This window comes from Nansenia antarctica (assembly GCF_963989245.1).
Source record: "Nansenia antarctica genome assembly, contig: SCAFFOLD_555, whole genome shotgun sequence".
NCBI classification, from domain to species: Eukaryota; Metazoa; Chordata; class Actinopteri; order Argentiniformes; family Microstomatidae; genus Nansenia; species Nansenia antarctica.
In genome coordinates, this window is record NW_027663348.1 from 7,501 (window position 1) to 26,889 (window position 19,389).

Below are 19,389 nucleotides of genomic sequence, written 5' to 3' on the forward strand. Positions count from 1 at the left end.
ATCCGTGTGCGCTCAGCATCTGACTGACCAAACGCACTCGAGATATTGTTTTAGAGAATGAAGGATAATAATGACTGTAGAGATGTAATGATTTATTTAAATTCGAGAGAAATGGGACTGATGATTTTTGGGTGCACTGGAGAATTGTAGAATTGTAGTTTTCAGTTGTCATGGGGATTAAAACGTAATGAAGTAAAGTTCAGTGCCATTGCTTCCATGGACATGCGTAATACATGTTTATAGCAACACACAGACCCTACACATCAATAAGTCACTATATGAATGAATGAATGAATGAATGAATGGTCTTTATTGTCATTGCTATAGTACAGGTACCAAACAACGAAATTTGGGAGGGGGGGCTCCCCTGGTGCTAGGTAAGAAAAGAAAAAAAAAGAAGAAAAAAAAAGAAGGGAAAGGAGCTGGTTTACATAAATAAAGGCTATGTACACTATCCACTATACTATACTGTACAGATAAAACGACTAGGGTTGTCATATTGCACATAGTGTACTATACTTGTATATCAGACATCTATGTTGTCCCAATGATCTTGGATGTTTTTTTTACTTTTAAGAATTAACGGAAACCTGTTACAGACAGGAGAACATCGAGGTACTTATCTAACTGACAATGTATCAAATATACACATTCTGCAGTTACAAATTATACATTTAACTACAACATTTACATCATAATGGTGCATTTCTTGGAGTCTCTAACATTGAAATGTATGAAATATTCCCCTCTTTGTATAGTTTTGTAATTTATTTAAAGTGTAATTACTGTGGATATTTTTGTTTAAAATGAAGAAAAGTGGGCATTTTCACATGATGTGGAGCCCAACATCACGGCAGCTTGTCCAAGTATGTGATATTTCTCCCCCTGAGGTGCTCTGACTTTGTGAAGGCCAGGACTATGTATTTGTGTGTGATTATTTCAATTCATTTTGTTTTCTGAAAATAAAATGGTGGGTTTTTTCAAAAGAATGTTTCCTTTCTTCCTCATACACAATTCAAAGCTAAAAAAAATCTTTATTTTCAATTTTACAAAATGTTTCCAACAAGACACAGTAGCATCTCAACATAACATGAACATCTCACCATAAAACTTGAACAGATGACGACAGATTATTTTAGAATATTGCTACTGTATGAAGCTTGCTGGAAAATCATCCCTCTTTCCAAATTAGAACTACATAAGTACGAACAACATGCTGAACATAACACTATTAGCTTAATCCTTAATGTAACACAGTACAACCCTCTGGACTGGAAGTTCACAACAGCGCCTCCAACAGGCGGTCGGTGGCAGTGCAGGCAGATGGCTCCTCTCCCAGACACAGCAACTTGTGGAACTCAGCCTTTGGAAGCCCACACAAGATCCTGGAACACACACTGAGCTATTTCAACATTGTCCTCATGGTTGCTATTATCCTAGCTTGTCTTCCCATGTTGAAGAAGTGGTGAGTAATGTCCTTAGGTATGATGGTCAGATATTGATTGATTGATTGAAAACCTTTATTGTCCCCAATGGGGAAATTTTGTTGTCAAACAGCTCAGTTAGGGCAGACAGAAAACATTCAATAAAATACATAAAACAGTGCAGGCTCAATAAGTAGCAGTGTGTGTGTGACATAATACCACATCTGACATGTGTGTGTGTGTTTAAATGAATGACAGCGTACCAGTCGGAGATGTCTTCTGTCTCAGGGAGCGGTTGGACCCGCGGTTGGACCCACTGACCGATGTACCACATTCTGACCACGTTGCCGGTAGCAACCGGCTCCTCACTGTCACCCTCGACGACGTTCCCCTCTATCGACTTCTCGGGGACGTCCTCGTAGCACAGGAAGTAGCTGCTCGGGAAACACACACGAGGTGAGAACCCGTCTGACTATTCTGAGATCTGAAGATCTTTCACATGCATGTGGTCCTAAAATATTCTTAACCCTAAAAGCATACACTGCCTAATACCACCATCTAATAATTACACTAGTCCAGCAAACTGAATTTAAACAGTTTGAGGTTTTAATCATGTCATTATTCTCTCTCTCTAAATGGAACTCTCCTTTGAGCTTCACTCACTACTGTGTAGTGAACGCTCCCGCTTTCCCTGCCACTGGCATGTCCTCCATCTCTCTCTCCGTCTGTCCGACTGTCCCCCCTCCCTCTGTCTCCTGCTGCTGCTGCTGCTGCGGTGGTCTCTCTTGGGGTCTCTTCACGTTCCAGCGCATGCGTTTGTACAGGCCGGTGTTCACCCCCGCCTGGTACGGGGTCGGCTGGCAGTAGCGGAATATGGAGATCGTCGTACTGCCTATCTGACATTGGCCTATGAAGAAGTATGAGATGCTGGAATGGACAGAGATGGAGAGAGGGATCAATAAATGGTTGATGAGGGATAGGGGAGGGTGAATGTGACGAAGGAGAAATTAAATGAGGTAATGATTATTGTTATTATTCATCTTTACATTGACAGTGGCTCACTGAGACCAAGATGTCTTTTTCAGGGGTGCACTGCTTACTTTAAAGTGTGTGTGTGTGTGTGTGTGTGTGTGTGTGTGTGTGTGTGTGTGTGTGTGTGTGTGTGGGGCTGTGTGTGTACCTTTCTGGATCCAGAGAGAAGACGTTGTAGCTGCCGTACGTCAGTATAAGACGCTCCAAGCAAGTGCACAGCTTTTGAGAGAAGTCTAGCAGCTGCATGGACAACAAACATTCACCAGACACAAAATCACTCAATACAGAGCGCTTTCTCAGTCATTCTCTCTTTCGCTGCCTTAATCTCTCCCTATAAAGCTGTCAAACGTTTGTGTGTGTGTGTGTGTGTGTGTGTGTGTGTGTGGAGGGGGGGTTCAGTGGCAGTGGACGTAGAAATGTCTCATTGGAGGACAAGTTCATTGTAATGCACATCCGTGATTGATACCATTGCTTATTCCATCCCATGTGTTACAATGACCCGGTCCCGCACATATTATGCCTCCACCAGCATCCAAAGGTGTGTAGTTTCTTACCCGAGAGCGTATGTAAGTGTGCTGGGGCAGGGAGCTGCGTGCGGTGGACTCCAGGTAGCTGAAGAGGGGCTGACAAACGTGCAGGAACTCAGGCACCACGCGGGCAAAGCACTCATTCTGCAGATCAGATCTGCAGTCACGTCTGTACAGACACACACACACACACACACACACACACACACACACACACATTTTAATCATTTATTTCTGTCCACATAGAAACAAGTATACAAGGACACAAATACTGAAGGCACAGATGGGATGCATTCACAAACAGACATGGACAATGTCTTTCACATACAACAGGACAAGACTCACGGGTACAAGTAACACCGTCTCCGCCATATTTGGCGGCTGCCAATAATCGCAGAGACAGAGCAATACTTGCTGAGCCTTTTTGCTTCTCCCTTGGACATTCCCAGTAGACGTAGTCCTCTGACAACCAATCTGTGCACATGTCCAAGACTGCCAAATATAAAGACTAATAGCGTACACCTATAGCCTAGCTCTGAGATGGTGTCTACAAGCTGCTGGTATTTCATGACCTTAGTCATGAAGGCTTCCTCTACACACACACACACACACTCACTTATTGTATTGTGAATAGCCTTTCTGACAAATAAATAAAACATTTAAACAGTGGAGTATCGTTATCTACAGTATATCTCAAAAGTGAGTACACCCTTTAGATTTTTGCAAATATTCTGTCATATCCTTTCAGGGGATAACACTATCTTAATGAAACTTTGATATAACTTAAAGTAGTCAGTGTGCTGCTTGAATAACAGTATAGATTTATTGTCCCTTGAAAATTACTCAGTACACAGCTGTTAATGTCTAAACAGCTGGCAACAAAAGTGAGTACACCCCATAGTGAACATGTCTAAATTGTGCCCAAAGTGTCAATATTTTGTGTGACCACCATTGTTATCTAGCACTGCTTTAACCCTCCTGGGCATGGAATTCACCAGAGCTGCACAGGTTGCTTCTGGAATCATCTTCCACTCCTCCATGACAACATCACGGAGCCCACGGATGTTGGACACCTTGCACTCCTCCACCTTCCTCTTGAGGATGCCCCACATGTGCTCAATTGGGTTTAGGTCTGGAGACATACTTGGCCAGTCCATCACCTTAACCTTCAGCTTCTTCAGCAAGGCCGTTGTCATCTTGGAGGTGTGTTTAGGGTCATTATCATGTTGGAAAACTGCCCTAAAAAAACGGCCCAGTTTCCGAAGAGAGGGGATCATGCTCTGCTGCAGGATGTCACAGTATATATTGGAATGCATGTGTCCCTCAATGAAATGCAGCTCCCCAGTGCCGGCAGCACTCATGCAGCCCCAGACCATGATGCTGCCACCACCATGCTTGACTGTAGGCAAAACACATTTGTCTTGGTATTCCTCACCAGGGTGCCACCACACACGCCGGACACCATCTGACCCAAATAGGTTTATTTTGGTCTCATCAGACCACAGGACATGGTTCCAGTAACTCATGTTCTTGGATTCATTGTCTTCAGCAAACTGTTTGCGGGCTTTCTTATGCATCGGTTTCAGAAGAGGCTTCTGTCTGGGGCGACGGCCATACAAACCGATTTGATGCAGTGTGCGGCGTATGGTCTGGGCACTGACAGGCTGACATCCCACTTCTGCAACCTCTGCAGCAATGCTGGAAGCACTCGCACGTCTATTTTTGGAAACCAACCTCTGGATATGACGCTGAGCACGTGGACTCAACTTCTTTGGTCGACCCTGGCGAGGCCTGTTCCGAGTGGAACCTGTCCTGGAAAACCGCTGTATGATCTTAGCCACTGTGCTGCAACTCATTTTCAGGGTGTTGGCAATCTTCTTATAGCCAAGGCCATCTTTGTGAAGCGCAATAATCCTTTTTTTCAGCCGCTCAGAGAGTTCCTTGCCATGAGGTGCCATGTTGTCCAGCATTCAGAGAGAATTGTGCCCAAAACACCACATTTAACAGCCCTGCTTATCATTTACACCTGAATCCTTGTAACACTAACGAGTCACATGACACCAGGGCGGGAAAACAACATCATTGGGCACAATTAGGACATGTTCACTATGGGGTGTACTCACTTTTGTTGCCAGCTGTTTAGACATTAACAGCTGTGTACTGAGTAATTTTCAAAGGACAATACATCTATACTGTTATTCAAGCAGCACACTGACTACTTTAAGTTATATCAAAGTTTCAGTAGGATAATGTTATCCCCTGAAAGGATATAACAGAATATTTGCTAAAATCTAAAGGGTGTACTCACTTTTGAGATAATACTGTAACTTTCCACCGTTCATTGACCCCCTACCTGCACACCAGGAGTCTCTGAAAGTTCTCAGCCTTATTCAGGAGGTAGTTGAACAGCCGTTCGATGGGTCGCAGTTCATCATCCATCATCTTCATCTTCTCCTGACAGGAGTCACATGACTCCTCTGTGCAGTCAACAACAGGGTATATACAGGAATCTTGAGGTTAATTTCAATACATTTCTAAGACTTTTTAAAGACCTTGTCAATACTTTTCCAGACCTCACCGCCACTTGGAGCTGTAACCGTTGACATCAGTGACACCTTTAACTTAACAGTTTTAGTTTGCAACAGACTAGACCACTGTCATACAACAGAATTTCTGGTTCATCTTTGTTTTTTAATAAAACTAATACATGCACGAACTTTTACTCAAAGTTTTTAGGACTCAAATTCTTTGTACAGAGTCTAATTCAGAAACATACCCACAAAATTCAAGACCTCATAAAATCGTGATAAGACTTTTTAATACTTATTAAGGGTCTTGATTTTCCCAAAATTGATTTATCAACTTTTAATACTTTTCAAGACACCGCGGATACCCTGATGGCGTCAAAGCCACTATCCACCTGCTCTGGATCAAGGACCCCAATTGAAATAAGCCAGTGGCTTTCTTGGGTTTTTATCCTGTTAGTTGACCTTGTATGTAATATGTACTTTCATGTACCTACTTCTGCAAATCTTCTAATAAAGTTTTCAATCAATCAATCAATCAATCTGACTCAAATGCATGGTAGGCAGTTAGCTTTGCTCTCTCAAGCCACTTTCCCTGCTACGGAAATATGCAATAGGTGTTATCTACATTTGAAGGTTAATTAAGCAGCTATGATTTTAGACTGATTCACCTGTTTTAATCCCAATGTTGTCTGGTAATACTTCAGACATGGTCAACGTGTCCTCCTGCGCCATGCTTTCCTCGGAGGCCTTCTCTGTACGGTGGCCGACAAGGCGCGTTTGCCCTTGTCGGCCACCGTACTTCACTGACTTTGCGATCAACTCCATCATCTCGGATGAGACCTCGATATCCATCTGCGTTTCTCAAAGCTAGTCAAGCCAGATACATTGCCGACAAAACAAGCCTACAATGTCCAAAAAAAAAAAAAAACTACAGTGCACAGAATGTATAGTATGATTTGCTAGCCAACAGTGCACGCGTCCGGTTGGTGTAACCATCTCGACAGTTTGAGCCAATCACCAGTCTTGGCCTGTTTGAGCCAATCACCAGTCTTGGCCTGTTTGAGCCAATCACCAGTCTTGGCCTGCACCTTTCTCTATGGTGTTCTATTTCACTCATTGCTGATGTTCAACTAACTGTCAACAACATGTAAACTAACTACTAATCCTAAACCTTGCCCTAACCTTAAATCTAACCCTATCCTTAACCATAAATCTAGTTAGTAACATATCAACAGAGTTGCAGTTGATAGTTTGAGCAGCTGTGGATCATCTATAAGGGAATAAAGTGTGACCCCAGTCAAGTAGGAAATGTCATACTGTCATATCAAGGATGAGCCGTTCGTCGTCCATTCCTGCAACAAGAGTTCACCACAGGTGCGGTGATTGACGCCCCACGTGGGCGTGGGGCGTCTCATTGTGACGTCTGCGTCCATCCACCGTCAAAAATCAAACTTTTTTGAAAGTCTACTTTGGACGCAGCCATCGGACGCAACGCTGACGCAACGCAGCAGGTGGAGCACCTTTCATTGATTACAATGCATTTTGATCCCAATTTCGGACGCAACGCACATTAGACGCAACGCTCGATGGCCATGGTGGAGCTTGGCCGTTAGTGACTGATGATAAACATGTCATACATTTCCACCAGAGGAGGCTGGTGGAGGTAGAAATCGGAGGATGGGTTCATTGTAATGCATCCATCCATCCTCGGACTTCTACTTCCACCTGCCTCCCCCTGATAAACATTCATGTGAACTTAAGAGGTGGGTCGCTGCGTTATGTACTGGGGGAATCAAGAAAAGGACACAGGTAGATTTAACATAACCATATATATTTTATTCTCAATACAGCAAAATACAAAGAATATTCAGGACAGACTCAGAAATCCCATTAGTAACAAGTAATACTCACTTCACAAGAATGGTTTTAAATTACATGTTATCCCGCGTCGGGGGATAACAAACTCAATAAGAGTACCTTTACTTAATAATATTGCATCCATAATATATAACTCTGTTTGTCTGTATCTTAAAACTAACCCAATTTTTGACTATTGTACTTTTTGTATGCTGATGGTCTCCTTTGAGACGATAAAAAAATGCGCAAGTACAACATACCGTGGTATAAACCTCTACGACTGTTTTTACATACAGAAATACCTCAGAGTCAAAAGACAGATCTCCCGGAGTCAACTTTTCCAAAAGGGATAGAGAGAGAGAGAGAGAGATTTCTCACATGGTTTTAAAAACTGAGATGTTTTTTTATTATGATCGACTGTGTGCCCACACCTCCCATACAGACACACCCAATCAGTCAGATCAACAATATACATCGGATGATTTTAATATGTCTCCATATCAGATACGGAGATGACGATATTAGCACTTGTTCTAAAGACAAAAGGTGATGATGATGATGATGACGATGATGACGATGATGGCGACAATGATAATGACAGACAAGTCGTGAAGCCAGGAGACAAGGTATGAAACACAGTAACAAGCGAGTGATGAACATATCGATATACAGTGTCCAGAGACTTGAAGTGTCTCTCTTAACATTTTGGAAGGAAAAAAAAAGCTCAGAGAAAAAAAAAACTGTGCATATAATATCTCACATTGTATTTACAACTTTTAATTTCATTACAAATGTTAACCTGTAGTAGAAATTCACCCTAAAAGAAACGTTTTATATACAATTTATACATAATTGGTATTTAAATAGAAACATGCAAGTGTTACTTCTTTCTATTGGATGTCAGAAAATGTCATCTTACCCTGGATTTATTCAAGTTATAATTAATGAAAAACGCCTAATTACACTGAAATCTCATTATGAACAACCCATACAATAATATACTCCAAACCCATTAAATGATATTCAGTAAAAAGGCAAAAAAATAAACAAATAATAAAAAATAAAAAAGAAGTTCAACGAGAAACAAAAAAAGGGGCAGAAAAATAAATAAAAAGTGAGTGAACGAGCCTCAAGAGAACTGTTAAAACCATCCTAAATCCTATTTTATACATCTGCCTATCATGGAACACAAGCCTCGAACCTGTACGTAAAAAGTGTACCAGTGTATGAAGACATTAGCGAGGGCGTGCTGTACGCTAACGTACGGCACGCCCAGAGGGACATCTACCAGAAAAGTGGCCTCCAGCTAAAAGGTAGAAAATGGCTTCAACAGCGCCATCTGTGTGTGGATATAAAAACAAGAACGATATATACAGATACTTAACCAGTACACAGACATGATTTGCAAAAGCTAAAGGCATTGGACATTGGTGTCAGGACAAAACTGGATTCTTTGACACTGACCGACCAGCAATTAAAGACAAAGAGTGGAAAACTGAAGGGAAAAAAAACAAGGATTTCTTTTTTCACAGGTTGATTTAGAGAGAAGAAGAAGAAGAAAAATAAAAATCCTGCATAGTTTTAAAAGACGTCCTCCCCCTCCTCTCAGGGGGAAATAACAGTTTTCCCCAAAAAGAAAGAGCTGGGAGCCAATGGAGAAAGAGAAAGGTACTAGTGTTTCCAGCATGTGTAGGCGATATACTGTTACGTTGGCTAACAAGGAAGTCCTCCTTTGTTGTCACATCTTAAACCCTCTGCCCTGCGCGGCAGCCTAATCTCTGGGTGTCACGGACCTTTCCGGATCAACTCCCCGTCTCTGCTCTCAATCACTTTGTCCATATTTTTGCCTCGATTGCAATACTACTAATACATAACAACCTAATGTAAATGGACAGGGTCCTCCACACCCTCCTCTACACTAAGAAGAACACGTTTAAGCATCAGGGCAGTTAATTACTATAGGCTAGCAGGCTAACAGGCTAAGTGATTAACAGGTTAACCACTATAGTCTTGCAGGCTACAGTCACTGGATGGGTTATATCTTGTCTAACCTCCTGTACCATAAATATAGAGACCATTAGGTGAGATATTTATTTAATAGTTTTTTCTTTTTTTTTTGTAATGAAATATCGAGATCACTATTATGCTAATGTATAAGGAGAACCAATAAACGACTTTTTAAACATTTAAATATGACAATTTCATATAACAATAGAAATACTTTGCATTTCAATAAGCTCTTTAAAACCCTGTAAGTATTACCCTATTTAATCTGACGTTTAAGTAAGAACTTTGACAGAACAACTGCTTGGTACATAAATAAAATCTATATTGGCCGACCAGAACAGCGCCACCCTGTGGTCGTAGGTGACCATTACAACAACGCCCCCCCCCCCCTCTGTGCTTACAACAACACAATCTACCTACGGCCCCCCCATCACTAATACCAACGTGTGCTACAGTTTAGAACTTAGTGAATTTGTAGTTTCTCAAGATGCGAGTGCATTTATACCCTTTCCTTCCTTCTTTTCTTTCTTTCTTTCTGGCTGAACCGACTATTGGCTTTCGCGAGGGTGGGGTGGGGTGGGTGGGCGGGGGCAATTTCTTTAGCAGAAACGAGACCAATAATTGCATTGTGTTCAAGGATTAGCCTAAGATTTGCAATGCTAACAACACCACACCCTGTGGGACACCCTCCCGCTACGCACCGATAACACAGTGTTTACACACCAACACTCTCAGGGAAATGAATCACGAAGTGGGGAAAAAAAAAAAAGAGTCAATTAAATTAAAAGAAAACTCAAAAAGCAGCTACGGTACGAAAAATTTGATTTCATAGGAAGAACTCGTTGACAAGAGAACAGAATGTCTTGTGGCGCGCTTCAGAGCGATGATGATGATACGTCCCTTCGAAAAGTAACTCCTCACGTCAGGTGTGATCAGGTGACCCCAGGTGTGATCAGGTGACCCCAGGGTGACCCCAGGTGTGATCAGGTGACACCCCCCATCCCATCTCTCTCCGATGACACCTGGCCACCTGGTTACCAAGGTTACTTGTCAGGCAGACCGAGCTGCCACTCACTCCACACAGGCCCCACCCAGATGCACCCCCTAGACCCCCCTACCCCAGCGGAGGCTGGTGGAGGTAGAAATCAGAGGATAACAAAATGAGCCCGTCCTCGGATTCCCACCTCCCCAAGCCTCCCCCCCCCCTGCCGTACTCCCTCAGGCCTTAAGAAAGTTGCAGACTGCAGAAAGAAAGAATTGGGACACAGATAGAAAGGCTTAAAACGACCGACGTTTCCATTAAGCCAATCAGAGGGCTAGGGTTAAGCTAGTACCCTTTCGGCTTATAACGTGTGTCCCAATCCTTCAGACCGACAGAACGCACGTGTCTGGGAGGTGTGGCAGGGGGAGGCTGGCGGAGGTAGACATCGGAGGACGGGCTCGCTGTCATGGATGGAAGGGAATGAGGAACGGTATCAAAACACTGTTACCTCGTTCCTTTCCTTATCCTCTGATGTCTACCTCCAACTGAGGCCTTGTAGGGCCTTGTGTAGGGCCTTGTTTACGTAGTGGCTGGTTGCTAGGGACAGGGTTGCTAGGGACAGGGCCCTCCACCACCCAACGTTCCGCAGCCAGTATCCGCCACTGTTCCCAACTGTCAGTTGGTTGGTGAAAGCCTGAAATGGCTAACTTCAGCCACAGCCAAAATGTTACATCTCTCCACAGCGTCACCAGAGCCGTATGACGGTATAATCTTCTACTAAGTTACCACTTGTAGAGCAGAAATACAACAAGGCACGAAAAAGATAAGAGAAAAATCTTAGTTTTTAAAGCACCTTTGGTATTTGAAGGGAGGTACTTTGGTAAACAAAAAAAACAAAGACTAATCATCTAAAAATCGTTAAAAAGCCGAATTGTGTGTCGATGACGTGCTTAATGTAGCCTACGAGAAAAAACAAAAAAACTGTTTTCTTAGTGTTTTTCGTCCCCCAAAAAAAAAAGAAGAAGAAAATTCAGCAAAAAGGCTTGATGCCAAATCGAAACATGGCTTCCTTTTAACACGATCCCGGTAGATATGAGTGAAGAGGAGAGGAGAGAGAATGCTGCTAGTGGATATAGCTGTAGTAGTAAATGTTCGGTACAGGTAGAGTCTGTGCGATTGGTATCCTCCCCCCCTGCGGCGGCGGTTTCGCGTAGAGGCCTTCTCCGTTTAAGTCTGTTTAAGTCCGTTTAAGTCCGTTTTAAGTCCTGCGTTTAAAAAACAAAACGCTTTTTCGGATCGGGCTCTCTCAAGTGTTTTTTGGCAAGCTGGTGTAGAAAGAGACACAGTGTTCGAGATATGTCTGAGGCAGATTTAGTTCATCCTGTGTGTGCGCCAGCAATGGACGGTGTGTGTGTCTGTGTGTGTGTGTGTGTGTGTGTGTGTGTGTGTGTGTGTGTCCTCCTCCTCCTCCTAAGGAATGAGCTTGGCGTCCTGCCGCAGCCAATGCAGACCCTGCCGTGTGAAGCGCACCAGCTCCGTCATGCTGCTCGTGTTGAAGATCAGCGGACCCATCACCTTGTCCAGCTCCACGAAGAACTCTGGGGAGGGGGAGAAAGAGGGGGAGGGGGAGAGGGAGAGGGAGAGAGAGGGAGAGGGAGAGAGAGGGAGAGAGAGGGAGAGGGAGTGGGGGAGAGAGAGGGAGAGGGGGAGAGGGGGAGGGAGAGGGAGAGAGAGAGGGAGAGGGAGAGGGGGAGAGAGAGAGAGAGGGGGAGAGAGGGGGAGAGGGAGGGGGAGAGAGAGAGAGAGAGGGAGAGGAGGAGAGAGACAGATGCCATCAGAACTGATTTCTGTCATTATATATCTTTGCACTCGATCAAATTTCAGGACCGTCCTTTCATGACTTTTCCTAGATATGTGCGTTCTACCACCCAGTATCCTTACATTTTCAAAATCACATCAGGATAAGGTAGTATAAAGCTATTTTGCAGTTTTTCTGTGTAGGAGGCAGGCTGATTTACAAGGAGGCGCCAACTAGTGGTCTTTGTGTGTGTAAGTAGCAGCTCGACGGCTGTTCTAGTGTCAAAACCGACCGACACTGAGCTGAGGTTTGTGTGTATCCATTGTAATAATTAATAATTTTGCCATTTAGCAGACGCTTTTAATCCAAAGCGACTTACAATTACGAATTACAGGGACATTCCCCCTGGAGTAACTGAGGGCTAAGTGCCTTACTCAAGGGCACACTAGTAGTGGTGTGATTTCAGGCGGGATTTGAACTCACAATCTTCCGATCACAAGTCCAACTCACTATCCACTAGACCACCACTACCCCGTACACATTGTGTGTCAGAGAGAGAGAGAGAGAGAGAGACAGAGAGAGAGAGAGAGACAGAGAGAGAGACAGAGAGCGAGAGAGAGAGAGAGAGAGAGAGAGAGACAGAGACAGAGAGAGACAAAGAAAGAAAGAGAGAGAAACGAGTAAAAATCAAGAGTTTTTGCAGCTTACGTCTGATACCTTTCTGCTCCTTGGCCAGCTGCTCTGATTGGTCCCAGACCTCCGTGGCGTACAGGAAGTTGGAGGTGACCTGGACGTAGCTGGCCGCCATCTGGTGGATCCGCTGGGGGATGGTGACGGAGGAGCTGCCGCTGGCGTTGGTCGTCCCCGACGACGAGTAGCTCCCGGCGTTGCCTGGCGACAGCTTGGGAGACACGGGCGAGGGCATGCCCGCCGCTTTACTGTGGGGGAGGGAGGGAAGGGAAGGGAGGGAGGGAGGGAGGGAGGGAGGGAGGGAGGGAGGAGGGAGGGAGAGGAGGGAGGGTGTGAGGGAGGGGGAGAGAGGGAGGGTGGAGGGAGGGAGAGGAGGAGGGAGGGAGGGAGGGAGAGGGAGGGGAGAGGAGGGAGGAGAGGGAAAGGAGTGAGAGAAAGGGAGAGAGGAGAGAGATGTTACTTTTCTGTTGGATAAATAGTTCCACAGGCTAAGTTCCACAAAGGAGTGGCAGGTAAAAGGTAAATATTGCAGAAAACAAACAAACGTTAAGTGAGGAGAATATCTTACTTTCCAGGAGAGGGAGCTTGGGTGTTCAAGGAATTCTGAAAACACAAAAATTTGCGAGGCAACGGTTTAAAAACTCAATGTACTGTAAACACGGTCATTATGGTCGATCAAAAACAACCACTATGGTCGATCAAAAACAACCACTATGGTCGATTAAAAACAACCACTATGGTCGATCAACACCATCCATTATGGTCGATGATCGACACCCACATCAACATGTCATGGTAGAGAACATCCCTGATGGTGCAGAGAGCGTGTGTGTGTGTGTGTGTGTGTGTGTGTGTGTGTTACCTTGAGGTGCTCCGTGAGTGTTTTAGAGTACTTCAGGGCGCTCTCTTTCCTGAGCTTGAACAGACGCAGGTAGAGGAGGGACTGGCACCTCAGGCTGTAGGGGGGGGGGGGGGGGGGGGAGGAGAGGGGAGGAGGAGAGGGGGAGGAGGAGAGGGGGAGGAGAGTGGAACGTTAACTGTGACTCACAGAGGAATGGCACCAAGGGTTAGCCCCCGCCGCCACACACACACACACACACACACACACACACACACACACTCACACACAGGTGCATGAATGTACACGCATACACAGACAGACAGACAAACACAGAGACACAGACACATGCATACACACACACACACATACACACACAGACAGACAGACACACGCACACTCACACACAGGTGCATGAATGTACACGCATACACAGACAGACAGACAAACACAGAGACACAGACACATGCATACACACACACACACATACACCCACAGACAGAGACACACACACACACACACACACAGAGTTGCTGGGCACTGAGTCAAGGCAGGGTACGTACCACAGCACAGCTAGCCTCTTGTCTGCTGATGTAGCATCTGGTGCCATGTAGCTCTTTAACTTCATAGTGTACCTGGAACACGAACACACACACACACACACAGACGTTAATAACACTCTGACAACCACAATTAGGGAAAGTTCCTGGCACGAACTATAATCTAACATAATTATGTTACCATTACGTTACCGCCCCTGGTATGTGTGTGTGTGTGGGTGTATGCCTGTGTGCAAGTACCCAAATGTAAGTACTTGTACTTGGTCTGAAAAAAAGTGGTATCGTTGCATCCCTAGTGTGTGTGTGTGTGTGTGTGTGTGTGTGTGTGTGTGCGTGTGTGTGTGTGTGTGTTCTTACTTGATGAGCTCCACAGTCTCAGCGTACATGGGGAAGGGGGACTTGGCCTCCTGGGCGCTCTTCTCCAGGGCGTTGCCGCACTCGATGAACGACACCACCGCGTCCAGGTAGTACACCGCCTTCTCAAACCTGTCTAACTAAACACACACACACACACACACACACACACACACACACATTGATAATCGGAAGGTCGTGAGTTCGAATCCCACGAGAGGGTGAGGGAGAGGGGGAGGAAGAGGGAGAGGGTGAGGGAGAGGGTGAGGGAGAGGGAGAGGGTGAGGGAGACATGCAGGATATGTCGATGGCCAGAGAGTATGCGATGACATGGCATGCGCCTTACGCCTTACGCCGCTTCACACGCCAAATCGATACTGATGTCAGCGGCCGGAGAGAAGCTTTCCTCCCTCCTCCCTCCTCCCTCCTCCCTCCTCTCCCTCCTTCCTCCTCCCCCCTCCTTCCTCCTCCCCCCTCCTCCCGTGAGAGACTGCAGAGAGTCAGACACGCTCAGGTGTCTACTGATCACCAGCATGTGAATTATTCAGGCCAGGTGTGTGTGAGGGAGGGCTGCCCTGTCTCAGGTACCTGACAGCACCACCGTCAGCAGGGAGGGAGGGAGGGAGGGAGGGAGGGAGGGAGGGAAGGAGGGAGGGACACGTAGACAAAAGCCTAGAACAATGAAGCTGATTAAACTGTCAAGACGCTTTTTCCACTCCTGAGTGGAAGACGTCTAAATGAACCGAAGCACGACAGAGGGAGAAAGATGGATGATATACGTCTCTCACACTCACACACACACACACACACACACACACACACACAGCAGGTCTTACCAGGGCGTCTGCGTTGTGCTTCAGCTTCTTGGCCTCTTGCAGGTAGTGGTCAGCAGAGTGGACCCTGGAACACACAAGGATTCATCCATTACTGACTCAGCGATTACTGACTCATCCATTACTGATTCAGCGATTCATCATTTCAACTCTCTGTCAACAACTCTCCTACTAACTATCAACTCTCTGTCAACAACTCTCCTACTAACTATCAACTAACTGTCAACAACTCTCCCACTAACCAACAACTTACTAGCCTCCCCTGAAACACACGTTTCATTCGTCCATTATTGATTCATTATTGTATTGCATCTATAAACCATACATAGAGCATCTATAGACCATTCATAAGGCATCTATAAACCACACATCAGGCACTATCCTAACAACATGTGGCCTACAGGTTCAAGACTCCAGCTATTGCGTCCATTTCCTGTATTTCCACACAACGAGAGAGTCTCACATAAATTGTTTTTATAGACATCCATCATAGACATCTGGAGCTGTAACAATGCTCTGAACGGTGCCAACATGTGGATTACCGTTTTTATTGGGGGGGGGCAGAAACAATTGTCTCACTTGTCTCATAAACGACCACCACTTCATTATTTGTCTTGTGGTTGTTGAGGAACTGAAGCCCAAAGAGTTGGACTCTGTTAATACTAGTTTATACTTGTATGACGGGATGTTGTAACCATAAACTTGAAGCCTGAATGTTGTACAGTCAGTATTTGACGCTGACCAGATTACTGGTGAATAAAGAGCTCTTAAATGTCAAACTGGTCCTCAACAACACACTTATACGACACACTTAGACGACACACTTGTACCGATGCTGCACTCGTAAGTTCTAAAGCTTCTAAAAACTGTCTAACTCCTCTGAAACCACCAACCCCGCCCCAAAAAAAACCTAACAAACTGACACTCAGAAGTGCGAGAGGCACGTATATGACAGGCTCCTTCCTGTCGCCACAGCAACAGGAGAGCACAACCCCCCTCCACCCCCACCCCCGAAACGGTAACGTATCCATCATCCTGGCTTTACCAGGGGACACATCCACTGACCCTTCCTCCCCCCCCCCGCCCCCACCCCCGCCCCTGCCCCCCCTTTCATCCCAGGGAGCTCAAAGGCAACCTTACACCCCCCCCCCACCCCCAGCCCCCCTCCCTGCGTGCGTGGGTGGGTGCCGTGCTTAAGGAGGGGTTCATCCACAGTGGAAGCGTCTCCTCTTACCTGTCCTCAAACAGCAGCTTGGATCTCTGGGACTTGGAGCCGTCAGAGGAGAGAGGAGGCACGGCCAGCTGGTTCTCTGAACCCTTAGAGGTCTTCTCCTGTAGAGAGAGAGAGGGAGGAGGAGAGGAGGGAGAGAGAGGAGGAAGAGGAAGAGAGGAGGGAGAGGGGAGGGAGAAGGGAGGGAGAGGGGAGGGAGAGAGGAAGAGGGGAGGTAGAGGGAAGAGAGAGGAGGAAGAGGGGAGGAAGAGAGGAGGAAGAGAGGGGGAAGAGAGGGGGAAGAGAGGAGGAAAAGAGGAGGGAGAGAGGAGGAGGAAGAGAGGAGGAAGAGAGGAGAGAGAGAGGAGGAAGAAGAGGAAGAGAGGAGGAAAGAGAGGAGGTAGAGAGGAGAGAGAGAGGAGAGAGAGAGGAGGAAGAAGAGGAAGAGAGGAGGTAGAGAGGAGGAAGAAAGGAAGAGAGAGAGGACGTTTATATGTCAGACAGCTCTTGGTTTCTATAGACACGCAGGAGTCGGGTAGGGAGGGAGGATGGGGAGGGAGGAGGGGGAGGAGGGAGGGGGAGGATGGGGAGGGAGGAGGGGGAGGATGGGGAGGGAGGAGGGGGGAAGGAGGAGGGGGACGGTAGGGAGGGAGGGGAAGGTGGTGTCCTGTACTGATGTTTGGGGGCGTGGAAGTGGATGGATGGAGTTCAAAAGTGGTGCACACACACACACACACACACACACAGACACACACACACACAGACACACACACATACATACACACACACCCCCCTCCCCCCCCCCACACACTCACACACCACCCACCTTGCCCTCCTTGCTGCGGCCCTGCTTGTCCTCCCCCTTCCTGTGTTTGGAGGCGGAGCCCCCCTTGGTGCTGTGGCCCCCCCCGCCGCCCCCCTCCTTGCCGCTGCTGGCTCCGCTGGACAGGGAGGTCGACGACTGGCTGACCGTCCGCTTCCTGGTGCTCTGGTGCTCCGCCTTGGGGGTCCGCTGCAGGCCCGGGATGGAGGGGGAGGGGGCGGGCTCCTCCTTCTCCTTCTTCTCCTGGGCCGCCCTCTTAGACCTGGGGGGGGGCGGGGGGTGGGGGGGAGAGAGAGGGGGGGGGAGAGGGGGGAGAGGGAGGGGGAGAGAGAGAGAGGGGGGGAGGGAGGGAGGGAAGAGAGAGGAGAGAGAGAGAGAGAGGGGGAGGGAGGGAGGGAGGGAGGGAGAGAGAGAGAGAGAGAGACAGAGAGAGACAGAGAGACACAGAGAGAGAGAGAGGAGAGAGAGAGAGAGAGAGACAGAGAGAGACAGAGAGAGAGGCCAAGTTTAGTTTTTCACAACATTGCAAATGGTAAACAGACTGCACTTATATAGCGCCTTATTCCAAAGCGCTTTACAACGGCCTCTCATTCACCCATTTCACACACACATTCACACACCAATGGCGGCAAGCTACCCATGCAAGGCGCCGGCCGGCCCGCTCACTGGGAGCAATTTGGGGTTCAGTGTCTTGCCCAAGGACACTTCGACACGTGGCCAGCTGGGGAATCGAACCGCCGATCTGCCGACCTTGCGATCATTACACGCCGGCTCTACCTCCTGCGCCACAGCCGCCCCATTGCAGATAGAATCATAAAATATATATGTTTAAATGTCCAGAGCTGTTAGAGGTCAGCGCGTGAGTGGCGTAGCACACAAAGGTGCGTGCCGTGTCATCGCAAGGTCCCTGGTTCGATTCCGGCCGTCGACATATCCTGCATGTCATCCCTCCTCTCTCTCTCTCTCTCACCCATCCGTACTGTCAATGGGGTTGAGGGAGGATGGGGTGTCCTGTACTGATGTTTGGGGTGTGGAAGTGGATGGATGGAGTTCAGTACACACACACCTCCCCCCCACCCCACCCCACACACACACACACACACACAGAAATGGGAGAATGTGTGACGTTTGGTCTTGAGAAGACTAAAGGGCTCTGCACACAGCGTGCGATTTCTGTTGCGCGTCAACATTCCATTTTGAAGTTTGAATGGAAGTCTATGAGAACATCGCATCTCAACACACACGGCCCCGATTTTAATCGCACGGCGAAAATTCGATTCCATTCATTTTGAATGGGACAAAGCAGTGCGACAAAACTCGCACGCCGTGTGCTTTGTCCCATTCAAAATGAATGGAATCGAATTTTCGCCGTGCGATTAAAATCGGGGCCGTGTGTGTTGAAATGCGATGTTCTCATAGACTTCCATTCAAACTTCAAAATGGAATGTTGACGCGCAACAGAAATCGCACGCTGTGTGCATTGGCCTTCAGACTCACTCTTTGCTGCTGTTCTTGTGATGGGAGGAGGACTTGTCCTCTAGTCTGGACTTCTTGCTGTCCGTCTTGGCGCTGTCGTCGTCATTCTGAGAGGAAAGGAACAGAAAAACACATTGAAGGACAGATTGGCTGTGAGTAGACGGCATACCTAAAGGAATTGAGAAAGACACACAGGGCCCTTGTTGTTTTTTTTTACCCTGTCACAGCAGCTGGAGCAGGGGGGACAGAGAACTAGTCCAATGTCATTATTATTCCGGGTTTTTTTTACTATGAAAGTGCAGATTGTAAAGCTTTCAAATGATGTGTCATACATTTCAATCACTTATTGAAATAGTTGAAGGAGATTCGATGCGTATTTGAATGTCGGTTGGTTCACCTCAAACTAGCGCTAAAAACAACTTCGCCACGAACATCTCATCTCAACTGCGT

General features: G+C 46.7%; 1 protein-coding gene across 1 annotated transcript; it reads right to left on the reverse strand.

The window, feature by feature from the left end:
* Positions 1–11,777: 11,777 nt before the first annotated feature.
* LOC308175130 (AF4/FMR2 family member 4-like) lies at positions 11,778–19,046 on the reverse strand (the record flags this gene model as incomplete). The annotated part of the gene is made up of 10 exons (XM_080550850.1): positions 11,778–11,955; positions 12,873–13,093; positions 13,414–13,448; positions 13,708–13,801; positions 14,247–14,318; positions 14,601–14,737; positions 15,434–15,497; positions 16,665–16,762; positions 17,467–17,725; positions 18,961–19,046. Coding segments are annotated over 10 exons (1,194 nt in total), but the record flags the coding sequence as incomplete, so codon positions are not given.
* Between the last annotated feature and the right edge of the window lie 343 nt (positions 19,047–19,389).